The 17,072-nt window shown below is 37.2% G+C and overlaps 1 protein-coding gene across 4 annotated transcripts in view; it reads right to left on the bottom strand.

The window, feature by feature from the left end:
* Positions 1-2,436: 2,436 nt before the first annotated feature.
* RGS7BP (regulator of G protein signaling 7 binding protein) overlaps positions 2,437-17,072 on the bottom strand; it is a 32,055-nt gene continuing 17,419 nt past the window's right edge. For 3 of the 4 annotated variants that reach the window (XM_069001080.1, XM_069001081.1, XM_069001083.1), the window contains exons 3-6: positions 11,200-11,330; positions 6,777-6,924; positions 5,427-5,497; positions 2,437-3,465 (exon numbers count right to left, since the gene is read on the bottom strand). In XM_069001080.1, the coding sequence (XP_068857181.1) occupies positions 3,374-3,465; positions 5,427-5,497; positions 6,777-6,924; positions 11,200-11,330 (442 nt within the window). In that variant the 3' untranslated portion in view covers positions 2,437-3,373. Of the gene's footprint in view, positions 3,466-5,426; positions 5,498-6,776; positions 6,925-11,199; positions 11,331-12,754; positions 13,336-17,072 lie in introns of those variants that run through there. The other variant, XM_069001084.1, reaches the window with a different exon arrangement.

Below are 17,072 nucleotides of genomic sequence, written 5' to 3'. Positions count from 1 at the left end.
TGCTTGGCCACGCGGGCCCCCCAGTTACCTGTCCAAAAGCCATAAGCAAGAGGAGAGAGCTTTCCTAGGGTTTGTTCATTCTTAAATGTGGATCACAGAGGTGTACCAAGCTTCTTAAGTGGCTTTAAAAAGTTGCCAATATTCAAATTAGCCAGTTGATTAGTTCCATTGTGTCTACAGGAAGCTGTAAGCACCTGTTTGCAAGAGAATCACTTCCGTGGCTGATGAAGCCCTCTTTAACTAAAAACCCAAACTACGCTAAACCATGACAAATATTCCATTGCATAGCTGTGGTTAAAACACAAAGATGTGAGCCGTCATGTAACTTCGCATATGAAATTCCTTGTGATGCTCTGTGGGCAGGTACTGCATTAGACAAGCTCACTGCTTTATCTGCCCATCTGATTCTCTGTGTGTACCAATGTAACAGGACTTTTAAAGAAATCTTGCGTGAAATCTTTCCCCCTTTCTTTCTCATGGCATCGCTGTACATTCAGTCTTGAATTCATATACTTTTCTTTTTGGCATTAATGTCTGTCTTTTTCACTTATGCTGAACAGAAATTAATCGGTTAATTGTAACTACTGATCAACTTTCCAGACAGTAATTTTAATAGCCATTGGACATCAGGAGTTGTTTTCACAAAGTTTTAACAGTTGCAAAAACTTGTGTATCTGTGAGGATGGAGTCACAGAGTGAGTCTGTTGGTTTGAGACGATGTAGGAACCTAGAATGCTGAGAATATTTCTCTGCCTGTTTTGAAGGGGTTTTACCCCCCTGAACAACACTGTTTTGACCTCCAACCTTGGAAAAAAACTGCCTATGATCAGAAAAGAACTAGAAAATACAATTGTGTGAATCAGGTGATAGACTACTATGTAAGATTGTCACAGAGTGAAAAATTTATAGGTTTTGGGCTTCTCTTTGTAGTAAATAGGTAAGAGCAAAATACATCAAAATGGAGGATTGTTGTTCTCCAAACCTTCTTCTTCTTCTACTACTTGATATTCTGCAGTGAGATAAACAGAACTGCCCAATCAAAATTTATAAAGAAACAATATTTCTTATGCGACTGAAATATCGGTCTCAAAAGCCATGATCGAGAAAAGCAGCTCCAAGCCCGGGGTCGGAGCTGGGTGAACACACATAGATCTGATCTCTATCGCATCAGACCTCCCAAGTTCACGAGTGCTGCTTCGGCTGGTCCCTTCTTATACAGTTTTTGGGCAGAGTCCGAATTAATTCTATTTTTCTCACAATTTAGCATATTCATGATGTTTTCTTGTCCCGAAGTTGGGCTGCACAAAGCCTTTCCTGGGTCTGATAAATTGTCCATCCTGGGTGATGAATGGGCCATCTCTGGTTCCTGGAACAGTTATTTTTATTTCCCGGAATGTCCGATTCCTTATCAGATGAGATGTAGATATCAGAAGGTGGTGATCAAGTCATCATGGTGTCAATGTCCTGGCGATAAGATCCAACCCCACCTGGGTGGAATCCTCACTTACTGATTACATCTGGGAGAGAACTTCTTTTAATGTGAAATTTTTCTCTCAGCCAGGCTGGTGGAGGGATTCTGAAACTCTGTCTCTGCATGGTCTTATTACATTTCAGTTTTATACATAATAGCACGAATTACATACTTTATTTGTAACATGCAGTAAAAGTAATTTGGGAAGACTGGGCAAAAAATTCTGCAGTTCCTGGCTGTGTTACTGAATAATTGGTATGAAAGTGAAAATAATGTATGTTTTTAGTAACCATTGGTTAAATTATCTTTAAAAGGCTGTGTAAATCTTGGTAATTGGACTTTTCTCCTGCATTCTCTGCTCTGTGTTATGCCTGGGTCATGCTAGTGACTCTATTTCTCTGGTAAGACTTAATAAACAACTATCTGGCAGCAGTGAAACTCCAGGAAAGTCTCTGTTTGTCTCTCAAACTCCTTGCAAGGACTTTAAAACACCCTCTCCCATCAGAAGAGATTTGATTTATGGCACGGTTCAGTGTCAAGACTTCCAATGAAAACATGTCGGTGCTGCCTCTTACGGACAACAGCTCTGATTAGCGAGCACAAGGTTCATGAGAAATGTGTGGAACGCTTTAAAGAATTAACTGCAAAAACGTGCTGTGGACTTCGATTCCATTCTTCTTAAAAATGTGTTTGCTCTGACAAGCAGAGTTTTGTGTGTGTAGGGATCTCCCCATTTTACATGCTTAGGAGTATGTATGCCTAAGAATAGTTCATGACCTGAAATCTTCAAACACACTGAAGTTACCTTTTTCTGTGCTATTTAAAGAATTCAGTCACACATATTTTTTTATCTTTGTAAACATTCTTGTTGAAATGGAAATACTATCACGAATTTTTGTAGTACTCGGACAACAAAATTAGAAAAAAATACATAGTCTGGCAATACAACTAGAAACACGACAACATTCAATTTAAATAAAAAACTTTATTAACAATGTAAAACGTTTAATATCTTACAGTCTGAGATAATTCTGGCATGCCTTATTAGATCAGTACTTAGAGATATGCAGACACCATGCTTTGAATTCTACTGGCAACATAATGGGCTGATGTTGTGTTTTACATTGTCTATTTTAATACACCTTCTTTTAATAAATTATTTATTTTTTCCAAAATCTTGTAGATACACTATTGGCTTAAAAGGAAATCTGTTGCTTCTATGCATTATACAGTTTGTAGATATTATGATTTCTCTGTATTTACAAGTCCTAACTATTTTCATATATGGTTTGTGTATCATAAATTAAGATATTTTTCTATAAAGCTCTGAAGTTGAGATACGGTGGAAGACTAAATATGAATGAGAGCACAAAAAGCAACTGGAGATTTTGTACAAATTCTGTTACAATATTGTTTGAATGTCTTAGAACTTTAATAGTTTTGCTCTTAAATAGTTTCCTATGTTTAAAGACTGTGAGAGAATGATCAAATGTTCTTTTCCTAGACTTAAAAACTGTTAAGAGTATGATTTTAATATGATACTAGTAAGAGTACTGTACTATGCACAAACTTTATGCAGCTCAAACACTTAAAAAAACCCCTCTAAAATTATCTATGAACCATAATTCATGTGTCTTGAGTGACTGAAAGTAAGCATGCAAAACATACTTCAAAAAGATTTAAATATGCTAGATCTATTCCACAGCCATTTTTGGACCACTGTAACTTAAAACTATTAAAACCCTTATTTGAAAAGGGGGATGGACCAGAAGACAAAAATGAATAGCCTAGTGTAGAAAATGTACTTTGTAATCAAGATTAGCCACCTTCATCTTTTCAGTAGTCAAATAATAGTGGTTTAATCAGAGTCATGATTTCCTTGGTGCTTCTGTGCTTAATCTTCTAACTTGAGACAAGACAACACAGTCCGAAGAATCTTCGCTTCCGTCTTCTTACCAGTGGATATGGAGTCAAGTTTAGGAGGCTGCTATCATCTGTGATGAAAACCCCCACATTTTAACACAAGCATGTACACATATGCAGAGATTACACAGGAAAGAGTTCATATAATTTATGTGTCCTAACAGCACCTACGTGATCACAGAATCATTTGCTGGAGAAGATCTCTAAGATTGAGTCTAACCTCTAACTCATCACCACCATACCAACCAGACCATAGCACTAAGTGCCAGGTCCAGTCCTTTCAACACCTCCACCACCTCCGTGGGCAGTCATTCCAATGCCTGACAACTCTTTATGACGTGATAGTGATGCCATGAAGATTTTTTGCCTTTTCTTTTTTACCCGTTATACCTTTTTACAACTTCTGTATTCTTAGTGCTTTTTGCCTACATTCTTGGACTTGTCAAGCTAAGAGACTAAACATTTTAGAAGCTTCATAGCTAGGGATCAGTGTGCCCCAGACCCCAAGGTTCTCTCCAGAACACATTCTGTAAACCAAGATAGAACCATCCAGGGGAAGGTTCCTTGGGGAGGGGCGCTCACTTAAGCCTCTCATTGGGGAATCTTTGATAGATATGCTAATTAGTAAAACCTATAATGTTATACCTGATCTTTGGGGGCAGACTTGGCGGGGTGCATCTTGATGCATATGACCTGGACGTGTGCACCTGAGGATCCTTAAAATAAATACCAAGGTAAAATCCCTTTTCCCCTTCTAACCGTGTATGACTCTTGATTTTAAGACCAGGAAAAGGCATCAATAGCTCCCATAGAGCACAGAGCAAGTAAATAAATTTTGCATTTGAGAGTCTTACAATGCTGGTTAACAGCATCTCCATAATAATTATGATTACCTGATCCTGGGGCATATCTCAGAGTTTTAAAACTCTGGGATGCTTCCTATCCTGCTGCACAGGGTGTCAGTGATTTTCTGGTCAGTGCTGAAGGGCAGTGTAGACACCAGGCAGCAAAGAAGAATCCTGTACGCTTTTATCTCTGCTATGAATTCAAGTTTCTCTGTGCTTTATATCCCCCCAATTTGTCTTTCCCTTCCTTATTTCCAGCATGCTCTTTTCTTCTAGACTAGGCGTAGACTTCTTATCACTCTTCCAGTCTTTACAATGGTCTGTATCACAAGTGATGCCCTTTCTCCTTTCAACATAGTTTTCCATCAAGCCATCCTGCCATGAAATCCTACTTGTTATAATGAACCCAATCACTCTATATTCATCTCTTAGCATATTATGATGAATGCTAGGCTGCTTAGTTACTCGGGATGAGATCTAGGACAAAATCAGCATATTTCATCAGCTGCCACTGCGCAAAGACTGCACCACATTAAGGAACACCCATTATCAAGAAGAAATCAAAAAGAAAAATTAGTATCTGTTTAATGCTGTTCTCATGAACAAAGAGAGTGCCTGTGGATGTGAAGTATTTAGCACACAACAAAATGAAGACCCATTGCTAAATACATGCATAGCATGGAGATCTTGCCCACCTGTGCATTTGTATCGGGTGCCTGATAGCTGTCTATGGCAAAAGCAGGCTGGTGGCAGACTCAAAGCAAGTAGCTTTTCTGCAGAGTGAGTGTCAGGTCACAGAAGCTACAAGCCTTGTAGGGGTGAAGCAAACCCATCACTCAGAAGGATCCCTGTCATAGTCTGTGAAATTTGCACCTTCATTACCTTTGAGAAAGAAGGACTCCTGACACTGGGAAGTAGTTGTGCTTCTACCTTCATATCACCAGGAAAAGTTCATCATTTTATGTGTAGATACCATACCTATAAAATTCCAGATACCTAATGTGAAACTCAAGAGGCCAAAGATCACATACTAGATTCTGGCTCCACTGAATCAGCAGGTAAGAGATTTTTCCTAGATTTTTTGTTTTGTAGTCCCTCTTAAAGAGCCCTAGATTTTTTTGTATCTAAAGGAAGGCAAACCCTTTAATTATCTTAATTTTTCTTAAATGAAGAAATTCAAAACCTACCTTGATTTTTCAGTGGTAAAGGCATAGTCTCCCTGAGTTTACTTAAAAGGTTTTTCATTTCTCTCATATCTCTGTGGATACAACAGTTTAAAAAGATACAATGGAACAACAGTTGAAGACTGCATGGGGAGTAGCTCACAGTATAGCTTTATATGCTAAAACAGTGGAGCAATAAATACAAAAATCTATTCAGCAAGCATTTGGTCTACATACACGTATCAGAAGATGCATATCAAAAAAAATGGCAATAAAATTAACAGGGGAGCACTTTTATGACAGTCTGATACTAGCTTTTCCTTGTTCAAATTTATGATCTATTCTGGCACTTGAATATTTCATATTAAAAGCCTTTGGGGGCACGATGTGATCCTAGCGGCAAAACACACAATATGTCTTAAAATTAGTATTAGCTAGTATTAATGTCAACTTCATACCCCTTATCAGCATTTTGTAGCTTGTGCCATGAATGTGTTTCACTGTTCAGAAGAAAATTATAATACATGCAACTAACCCATGATACTTAACACTGCATATTAAATGAAAATTTTAAAAACAAGGCTATCTGTCCTCCTGCCTTAGGAGGACTCTGGCACTAGATTTTCTGAAAGGCAGATGATGGAAAATATGATAATAACACATCATCTCCAAAAGCTAATTATATTTTGATATGTTTTGAAAGAGGCCAGAAGTTTCAAAATGGTTTCTGTTTTACACATTGATGATAGACCTATAGGCTTGTAACGTCTTAATGCTTTCAGGATTTAAAACCAATACGGTCTTGCTTAATTCATCTACACATAAAATGGTTCCTAGAAATGCAGGAGCACAATTAGTAAAAAATTGCTCTGTTTTATTCTCCACATTATGGCCTCTGTAGGACAGAACTTGGCTTTATGTAAATAAGCATGACAACAATTCAAATCTCTGCAGCAATTTAATATACAAAGCCTCAAAATAGTATTTTTTCCAAAGAAATATTGGCCATCAGTATTACTCTCTAGTAAACAGTTTCATTTTTGTCTTTCAACTGCATAGTTAAGAGGGTAAGAGAACACCACTACGACAGACCTATAGATTACATTCCCCTCCCCTCCTAAAACTTCCAAATTTAAACCTATGAGCAGAACTAACTGAAATGAACTAGATTCTGTGTTTTTGATTTAGGAATGCAGAACTGGAGTCCAGCAGATTTCAGGTATAAAATCAGAAACTCTGTTAAATGTACCAGAAAAGGTAACAGGTTATTTATTTTACTCATACTTTTCATAGGAGTAACACTGGTTGTCAAATTAAAAGAGACTACATAAATTCTAGGAAGAAATTTGTTTAGGAATGAAGTGCTACACATACCTTTCAGTGTTTTCAATATCTGTGGAAACCTGCCATAGATGCTGTTGAATATCTGTTGGTGATAATGATGTGTCTTCTAAAATCGGTACTTCGGAACTCTCCTCCACTTTAGTATCTAAGATCTTGGGTGGGCCGCAAGGTTCTTTTCCTTTAAAATATTTAAACAAAACATGTATCCTTATTATTTATTGATTAAAATGGATACTCAAATATCTAATTCATGCTTTGAACTTGACCTTGCACAATACAAATGGAGAAAAAGACTGCTTAAATGCAAACTCTGAGTAAGAACTGTTCAGAAGCAGAGCAGACCACACCAAGCTACAAACCTGAGAGCTGCCATATATTTCTCTGACCAGTTTGAAGGGGTTCAGTTAAACTCCACTAGCTCTCATGCAACACAAAATAAAAGCCAGAAGACAGAACAAGAAGTGAGGAAACTACAACATACATTTTGGAAACAACTTCAAAACTTTGACATTAAAGAATACTGCAATCCATGTCTCCTAGTACTACAGTAATACCAAGGGAAAACAAAAGACAAAAATGTGAAATTTTGTACTTTATGATTTAACAGCAATATAAGGCTGGCACCACCCACAGCTCAAATGGATTATGTTCTGAATTTCTGTGTTGACACCTACCTAATTCATTCTCACTGTATGGAATTAAATATAGTGCTGAAATTGAAGGGGGACTTCATGACAGATCTTCCAGGGCTTTTGTGAGGAAGAGAACAGGATAAAGGATTGGATCATGATAGTGGAACACTCAAGAGAGCTAACCATTGGTAGGATATTTTGGTAATCTTGCAAATCTCCTTTGGATTGCCTGATAGCATTCCTTTTCTGTAGCGGCAGCTACAATTCTGGCACCAAATACAGAAGAAAATTCACACTGGAGTGCATCCCAGACAAATGTCAACATTCAAACCAGCAGTACAAAAAGATGAGTAGGAAATGTTTTTTCATTTCACCATTTTTGCAATTTGAAAAATTTTGACATCAGGACAAATCTGAGCAGTTCCTGTAAGGTTTGACAAAGTACATGAAGAGCAAGACCAGCTAATAGAGCAGTGGTCATTCAGCCCATTTTTGTGGGACACTAAAACCAAGACTGCAGATGATGGTATACTGCTCTTCCACATCACAAATACATATCCCAGCTATCAGGTAGGTAACCTTGTTTTTCAAATCTAGAAATTCCTGGATCATAAGATAATGTTTTTGGGCAAGTTTTCCAAACAGTTGCATTCTGGTAAATTATTCCTTTGAAAAAAAGAAAAACAAGTTATTCTTAGGTACCTGTCTCAAACCAGATGTTGCCTATCCTACAGAAGATACTTGCTTAATGTTTTAATACTCTTCAAAGCCAGTAGGAAGCCCACAGTTACCTAACTGTGAATCCTAGAGAGTGCATGAATCGACCATAACAAGTTTAGCCTCTATAAAAGAATGTCCTGTATCCCTTCTTTGCTTGCTTATTGGCATCCATTGCTAACTTGTGCTTTGCCAAATCCTTCTGTGATCCACTTTAGCCATTGAATTGGTAGAGGATTACCCCAACAAAAGGGAAAATAAAATGTGATGTTTTCTTATGAAGTGATTTAAATAAGGTCAGTCAAAAACCCTACAAGTTCAGGAGCAAGTGCCAGAGGAGGAGGATCATATCACTCCTTTTCCAATAGCAGTGGAAAGGAGGAAGAAGTGAAGGCATTATAAGGGAGGGGAGACATAGAGAAAGAGACCAAGACCTTTCTGGTGGTTACAAACTGTTATGCTGAACGGTGACTCAATTGCTTGTGGAACAGCAGACTAAGCCTGCTTCACAGATTACATGTTTTACTCTGTAAAAACCCCGTAGGTTTAACTTTCAAATTTTTCTTGTCCTTAACTGCAGCTTATGCTGTTATTTTAAGGTGATTAATATGGTACAGTTGTCATTGTTCAGTCATACAAGTTTCCTTATTTTTTCCCACCACAAGAAGTCCATAACACAATGTTACTAAAATCTCCACATATTACTTTTTCATTTAAAATGTTTCAGGTAAACCATCCATTTGCCACTGATACCACAAGGTGTTACTGATGAAACAGGGTATTAGAAGATTGTTCCATTATTTTTAAGTTTTATGGTGGAACCCTGACCTGACCTTTGGTGACATGCTGTCAGGATGCATCCTTCAGGGATGTGAAAGGTGTTTCAATAGAAACAATAAAAGCACTAGATGAAATAATAGTAAAGGTTCTTTCTCTCAGCTTGAGGACAGAAGCAGAAACCATAATGTTCTTTTTGTTAGCACAAAGACAAGCTCTTGCAGATTTGCCAGAATGAACAACACAGATTTCTTTTCAACTGAAAAAAGCTCTTTACCAGTAATTCTGTTACATTGTGAGCAATTCATGAAGCCTTTCTTGAATTTCAGATCATTTGCTCAGTCACTTGAAAGCAGTTAAAGAATCATCTAATAATACAGGGCTTTTCTTGAATAATGTATGATTTAGGCTTAACATTTCTACCCTGGTAAGAGCCTACAGGGAAACAAAAGCTTTTAAATCTTCTCATCCTTACAGTGGCAGGTAAGGCTATCTTCTGTAATAGATACTTCAAAAATGGATACGAACCCTAAATTTTACTTTCAATTTAGTCAGTGGAAAGATTTTCAATAGTTTTAGTTGCAATGATGTATTCTTCCTCTTCTCACCAGCAATTCAGCTTTTTTTTAACTTTAAGAAGAAGAAAATGCTTTTAGTATGAAATTAAATCAATTTAGTTAAATAATGCTGAGGATCAAACTAGAGAAAATAATTTACAAGCTCAGTTAAGCAGTTATAAATCTCTCATTCTTACTTAATAATAAAAATATCCCTGGCTTTAGCAGTATTCTACAGCCAGATATGAAAAGTACACTACAGGATATTTTAGCATGACAGGAAATTCAAAAGGCTCATTACAAGACCTTTATTACAGTTCATTACAGAACTTTGTCTTGTCTTTACCCAGTTTTTCATTGATGAGATACTATCTGGGGAAAGAGTAGTTACAATCAGCACAGATACAGCCCTAATCAGCGTGTGCCATCACTGAGCAATGAGGTTACTAAGTAAACTGTTCAGTAAATTATCAGCATTTCTACATCTTCCTTTCAGTAGGCAGCTAATCAAATATGAAATGATTAGAGAGATGCATTTTCACTGAAGCGAAATTTCCATTCCAAATCTAGTATCTGCTTTTATAAAGGTAGGCATCTTTTAAACCATATTTATCTATTTTTTGCTATGGCAGTGTTTTAGGAATGGCACTCCCCAATTTAGTGCTATCACTGACACTCTCCCAAACTGTAGGCCACTCTCTCTCTCTCTCTTTCTCCCTCTTTCCCTCCCTTTTTCTTGTTGGGACAGGATGGAGTTGAGAACTGGAGGCACAAAAGGTGAAGCTCATGGGTTAAGATAAGAACAATTTACTGGAAACAGCAATGAGTTAAGAAAATGAATAGTAACAGCAACACTATTAATAACATATCTTGCCCAACAAATATATCTAATAACATTACTAAGTTTGCCCACTTGTCTGATTAATGACAGCCAAAACTTAAGGGAATACTCTTTTTTAAAAAGAATCAGACTTTTTAATGGTGAGGACATTAGTGATACATACCTGATAGGACACACTTCTGTAAGAATGATGATAAACAGAAATAGAGCTCCTTTTTAGTAACTGAAAACCTATTACAGAAATATATAATTTGTTTTACAATTTGGTGCTTGTTGTGGTTTAACCTCGGACATTAATTAAGTCCCACAGAGCTGCTCACTTGCCCCTGGTGGGATGACGGAGACTACTGAAAGGTTGAAAACTCATGGGCTGAGGTACAGGCAGTTTAATAAGTAAAACAAAAGCCATGCATGCAAGCAAAGCAAAACAAGGAATTTATTCACCACTCCCAATGGGTGTAGGGAGGTGTTCAGCCATCCCCAGGAAAACAAGGCTATCTCATGAGTAATGATGACTTGGGAAGACAAATGCCATCACTTTGGATGCCCTCCCCTTCCTTCATCCTCCCCCCTCTCTTTATATGCTGAGCACGATGCCATACGGTCTGGGATATCCCCTGGGTCAGCTGGGGTCAGCTGTCCTGGTTGTGTGCTCTCCCAACTCCTTGTGCCCCCTCAGCACCCTCACTGGTGGGGTAGGGTGAAGAGCAGAAAAGGCCTTGACCTCATGTGGGTTTAGCAATGACTGAAATATTCCTGTTATTAATACTGTTTCCAGTGCAAATCCAAAACTTAGCTCCATGATAGCTACTATGAAGAAAATTAACTCCACCCCAGCCAAAACCAGAACAGTGTTTTGTCTTTCATGAGCCAGAAGATTTTCTTTTTCTAAAACTAGCATCTCTCTGTGTGTTTGTGCAATTCAGTACCTTTCCGATGAAACTGCAGTGATCCTAGCAGACATATGGACTTTAGCATTTCTGTTGTGTACATTTCTAAGCAACACTGCAACTGGATGTATAGTCTACAGATTTCAGGATGAATTTCACCATCTTCTGGGCTGGAATAAAACAGAAGAATATAATTAGGAATGAGATAAGAAGGATGTAAGTAAGGGTCATAAAATCCACTTCTTTACTGTTGCAAGCAACCACATCAGAATCTGCTTTACAAAACTATTAAGCTTTTTCTATGATAATGTATTTACAAAGCATTCTTTAGATCTGTAAAACTCTAGGCTTAACACTGCTAAACTTGGGCTGTCTTTGGTAAGACTGCATATCCTGATTGTTTCCTCTGCATGTTTTCAGAAAACAGGTAAATAAGTGATGGAGATATTTTCCCCTCTTCAAAAAAAGCTTTGGATTAATATTTTCTTTGAGATTTAAGCATTCTTTTGCCATCCAGTCTCAGTTACCCTTGGTCTTGACAAAAATGCAGGAGATTACAGGGCTACTTTAACAGTCCCTGTTCAGGTTACAAATCCTGTATCAAGCAGAATCAACCCTACTTTGAAGACACTCTCACCAGAAACAAGTCAGGTTTAGCCTACTCGTTCTATACATTCTGCCTGAATTTGTTTTCCCCCTGTATTTAAATTCGTAGTGATATCATACTGCACTGTCAGGAGAATTGGATGCATGAGACTTTTTTCAGAAAAGTAGCAACAATCTTGAAAACAAAAACTGAAATCCTACACCTCCAATTAATCGCTTAGGACACCAAGAAAATAATTTACTCACACCCAGGAACCAATTCTCATGCCTATGTGTAAAATCAGGCATTAAGTATCACTTTTGTGGGCTAGAATCACAGTAGTGGTAAGTTGTGCAGTTATGAAAAAAAATTATTGTACAAAACATGAATGCTTTAAACAAGAAAAGAAGGCTAAAAAAGAAAAAAAAACCCAAAAGGTTGGAAAAGACTAAAGATTGAAGAGAAGTTATGCTGGATTTAGTCAAAAGAGACAAAGGACGATAGGTTCCACCTGCCAAGCCATTACAAAGTGGACAGCATCAAAGAGGCAGGAAATTACTGGAGCATAAATTACAATTGCTGTGGTCTGTTACTACAGGAGCTACACCAAACACATTGTAATAAACCATCCCATCCTAGGAGCTTTATTTCTTTTGGCTAGAGTATAATATGACCATTTCTCTTAAGCCACATCTACTTTTGTACTTGTGAAGTCTTGATTTGTTGAAAAATTATCATGCACAATACTTTCTGCATTTTATCGTACACACAGAATAAAGCTATAGTGCAGAACAAAAGGGTTCAACCACAATTCTGCTTCCCCCCTGCCACCCCGCAATGTGTGCATCAATTACTGTGGCAGCCCTTTTCTCAATGAACACACAGTTTTTTTTGAAAAAAACTTTGAGAGAAAAAACTTTAGGAGTGTAGAGACCCATTTGGTTTCCATATTTAGTATGCAGGTCCAAAATTTAAGTCTTCAAACTTATTGCTTATTTCATGCAATACCTAAGTCCTGGAGTCCCACCAATATACACACAGGCCCATTCAGTTTCTGCTTAAGTTTCCTAGATGTCTGAAGATTTCTCTGTGACCAAGGTTTCTTCTGTCCTGAAGCCACTGACTTGTCTATTCCACCTGAAGGGGATTCCCCCATACATGTTCTTGTGCAAAGTGGAACCTGCAAAAAATTTAAGCCACCAGAGATGGTAATGATGACCTTTTTCTGCTCAATGATGAGAGCTCTTTTGATAGGGAGACAGAAAGAGAAGTTCTACTCCTCTTTCTCAGGTAAGTCAAGCTGAATTTGTCTAGCTCTTCTGAAAACTAGGATTATTTAACCACAAGTCTATCCCTGAGAGAAACAGTCACTATGTTGTGACAAGGTAATTTCCTTGTAGCAGATTTAGATAAAACTGAAATATGCCAATTCTACTTTTCTCTGCAGTATTTCTGATGTTAGAAATCCTCAGACCTCTCAAAAGTCATGGCTATTGCAGGACTTTTGTTAGCAATGTTTATTTACAATTACCACGTTCCTTTGTAGGTGTCATTGACAAAAAGAATTCAGCTCCTGCACACAGGTGTAAGCAAACAGTGTTTTCCTTATACAGCTATTAAATTTCTATGAAACAAACATGATGAAAACTTTTTAAAAAACATTTTTGCTCTTAGTGACAGGATTTTTAACTGTGCAGATTAGGAAGGCAGCAATTATATATAAGATGCTTAACTCATGGACCAATACAGGTTTATTAGTGGCTTCCTATTTACAAATAAGCTGGGAGAGTATTCATAATAATAGGCATTTTAATTGACTTTTTTTGCAGCCATAAATCTATGTGGTTTTTTTGCAAACTATATTTATGAACAGCATGAGAGTAAGAACTAGAAACATCAATAATATATGCATGTTCTGGCCTATTCTTGTTTTCTCAAGAATATGGAACATGTGTAATTGGACTATAGGCAAAATTTTTCTCTCATTTGCAAATCCAGAGTAACAGCAGTGGTATCCAAGAAAAATATTGTACAAGGTTTATACAATGAGAATTATTTCCAGCCCAGTACCCTCACTGATTGTCTCAAACTATTTAATTAGTGTTTAATTGCAATAATGACCACAACAATTCCATTAGTTTGCAACCAATTTTCTTCTATGCATGTATATAGGCTTCATTTTCATCTCTGAAAGCCAAATGCTCTGATGTGAATGCGCACAAAGATTTCTTTTATAATCCCTGAATTCTATGTAGAGGGTTTAACATTTCCTTTTAAAGTGTTATCAGTTTTTCTATTTCTGTGTGTTCAATGCCATACCATGAGAAATGCTTAACTGGGACTAGTATAGACATAAATTTCAGAATGCTGGTTATGATATGTTTATTATTAATTAATATTAAGTATTATTTAATAGTTATATACCAAGATAATATTTATCTACAAACTAAAGTTCATGCAAACTCCTAATATTACCCCCCAGGTCAGCTGTTCAGTTAGTCTAGCTGATTTTTTTAAGAAGACCATTAAGTTATTCAAGAGAAATCTCATATAACACAATCTTACACAATGCTGTGCTAAATGGTGTTTGCAACAGAGCTATTTAATAGCTTATGTGTAACTGGATATATGAGAGCTAGCACAGCACTGAGCACCCGCCCAAGAGACACAGACCAGCACCTCATTGTTGGCTGTATAAAATGTAGTTACAAAAGTGAAAATGCTGCGTTAGTCCTATACAAAACAGTAGCTTAAGTTACGCAGTTTATCCGGCTGCTATTAAAAGTATAACTTTTTGTAAAAATAAACTTAAGTCTATAAAATCTATAGTAAATCTATTACATTCTCATGGTTTAACCACTGTTAAAGTCGATGGCTTTCTTGCCATAAAATCCTGCTTTTTAAAAATCATGTAATCTTGTTCAACTGAGTATGTTTATAAAGCACAGACAAGAAGTGGAATTTACTTTCCTTTGTATTTTCCTAAGATTGAGATTTACAATAAAACCTATAGAGGGAGCTCTTACACCAACCATATAGTACTCGGTATCTCTAAGAGAGGTGAATGCAGTTATTTGGGTAATTATTTCAAAATACATGAATAAACATGATTAAAATGCTCCTCCTTAAATGCAAAGGAAAAGAATAAAAATTCCTTAAAAATTTTTTTTTTCCTCCAAAATGACAGATGATTTTATTGTACTGCAAAAGTGTTGGTTACAATTGAGAAACACCTTGAGGTTTTCCTGAATTCCCACAGGTGCCCAGCATTCACAGTTGCACTGAAATTAGTGAAACTTAAGACTACTAAAACTGAAAAATTATTATGGTCTAATTCTCAATTTAACTCAAAAAATTTAGTCACACATTTACAACAGAACAGAATTTTTACTTTCAACAACATTAAAAAACATAGACAGATATACTATCTCTGGTTAAAAGAGTAGCTAAGCTATATGAAGGGTTTGATAAACCTTCTTGTAAAAGCATTGTTTTGACAAGTTCTATGCTTAACTCTAAGGGAAAATATTAATAGTTCCAAAATATTATAAGCTGAAAGAACTATCTAGACATATAATGAAGACTGTTTGTCTTCAAAAGCCAAAGGAAAATAAACATTTGCCAAGCCAGAAGTGAAAATTAAATAATCACGTTCTGTCTTATGCTCCATATATGTACTTCCCTTGAAAAATAATGTAAGTTGGCGTGATGAGCTGTGAAAAATCACTGTCCACAAATATTACCCTGTAGATTGTATTTTAAGTCAGTATCTGAAACGCCATGGTTGAGAAATACAAAGCAGTAGGAAGATGAAAAAGATGAAGAACAAAAATTACCTCAGACATAATGGTGCTTCTGTTGGGATGAAAAGGGCGACAAACACTGCAGAGGAGATACACTTAATCCCCTTATATACTAAGTACAAGAAGTCCCTCTGATTATGGCTACAGCCTACTAAACCTGCCTTTACTTTTGTATCTTAAACATATCGTTTATTTCTTCACCATGCAGCCATAGATCTCTGAAGGCAACAAAAGACTGGCTGATTTATTTTGAATATAGGTAGAAAAGTTGTCCAACAAAGACGTTTTCTTTCTTCTAAACAGTTCCTGGAATAATGTTCTTATTTGTGTTCCTTCCATTTGCTGGGGCTATTTTTAAAAAAATGTACACAAACTGCTGTCAGCTTCAGTGCCATGTATTGGTTTTTTGTTCTCTATTTATGCAATACTGTGATACAATTGCTATGCCACACCCCAGTCCAGACAGGAAAAAAGCAGGGCTTGTTCCTTCTAGCAGATCCATAAATGACTGGAATGCTGTTCTTATTAAATCAGATTGTTGTTTTGAAGCAGTTACAACAGCGCTCTCAATAACAGAAGACATGTGAACAGGTTTAGTTTTGTTAGATCAGTGTAAATTTCCGATAACTCTGATAAGACTGATGGAGTCAATCTGAGTATATGATACAACCAGCAGAACAAAACCATAGTTCAGTGACTCATATTGTAGAGACATTGCTAACTCCAAGGTTGATAACATTTTAGGTATCTCCAGGCTAGAACAAGTTAGATACAACTATAACATTTTTTTTGGAAAAACATAGTTTTGAAACTATCAGAGTCACAGACCAGAATTTTCTAGACTTCTTCCCTCAGAAGTGAGTTTTAATGGCTGAACTGAACAATGGGCAAGAAGTAAACTACGAGAGCACTATCCAATCTATTCCACTAGAGGACAAACCCAATTACAAATCAGTGTATCTTCTTGTATATGAGTAAAACAGCACTGAAAGGAAACTTACTCCACTCTAGGTAATAGTAGGTGTGTTGGATGCATTTGCAAGGTTTTGGTAGTGATGGTGTCAACAGGGTGCCCTTTGTGGGCTGAGGTGGGGGGCTTCCCTGTGCTGGACACAGACAGTTCCTGCAGCTCTGCAAGGGCTCCTTGGCAGGACACAGCTGAATTCATCTGCTGAGCAAAAACTTATTTTTAAAAAGAGCAAAAATAGCCACAGGGAGAAAGAGAGAGGGAACAAAAGGAGTAGGAAACAAGAGAGGGAATATCAGGATAAGAGAAAGGAGGAGGTTCTCCATGGCAGAGCAGATCTTCCCTGCAGCCCACAGAGCACACCAGAGCAGATGGGTATTTTTGAAGGAACTGCCACCTGTGGAGAGCCTATGCTAGAGCAGATTTTCCTGACAGGACTGCTGCCTGTGCAGAAGCCCACACTAGAGCTGAGGAAAAGTGTGAGGAGGAAGGAGAAACAAAGCAGATTGGTTAAGGACTGGAACCCCCCACTGCCATCCCACCTGCACCTCTCAGG

This window comes from Aphelocoma coerulescens (assembly GCF_041296385.1).
Source record: "Aphelocoma coerulescens isolate FSJ_1873_10779 chromosome Z unlocalized genomic scaffold, UR_Acoe_1.0 ChrZ, whole genome shotgun sequence".
Lineage (NCBI taxonomy): Eukaryota > Metazoa > Chordata > Aves > Passeriformes > Corvidae > Aphelocoma > Aphelocoma coerulescens.
The sequence above is the reverse complement of the archived record's forward strand: the minus strand, read 5'-3'. Positions and strand labels throughout refer to the sequence as shown.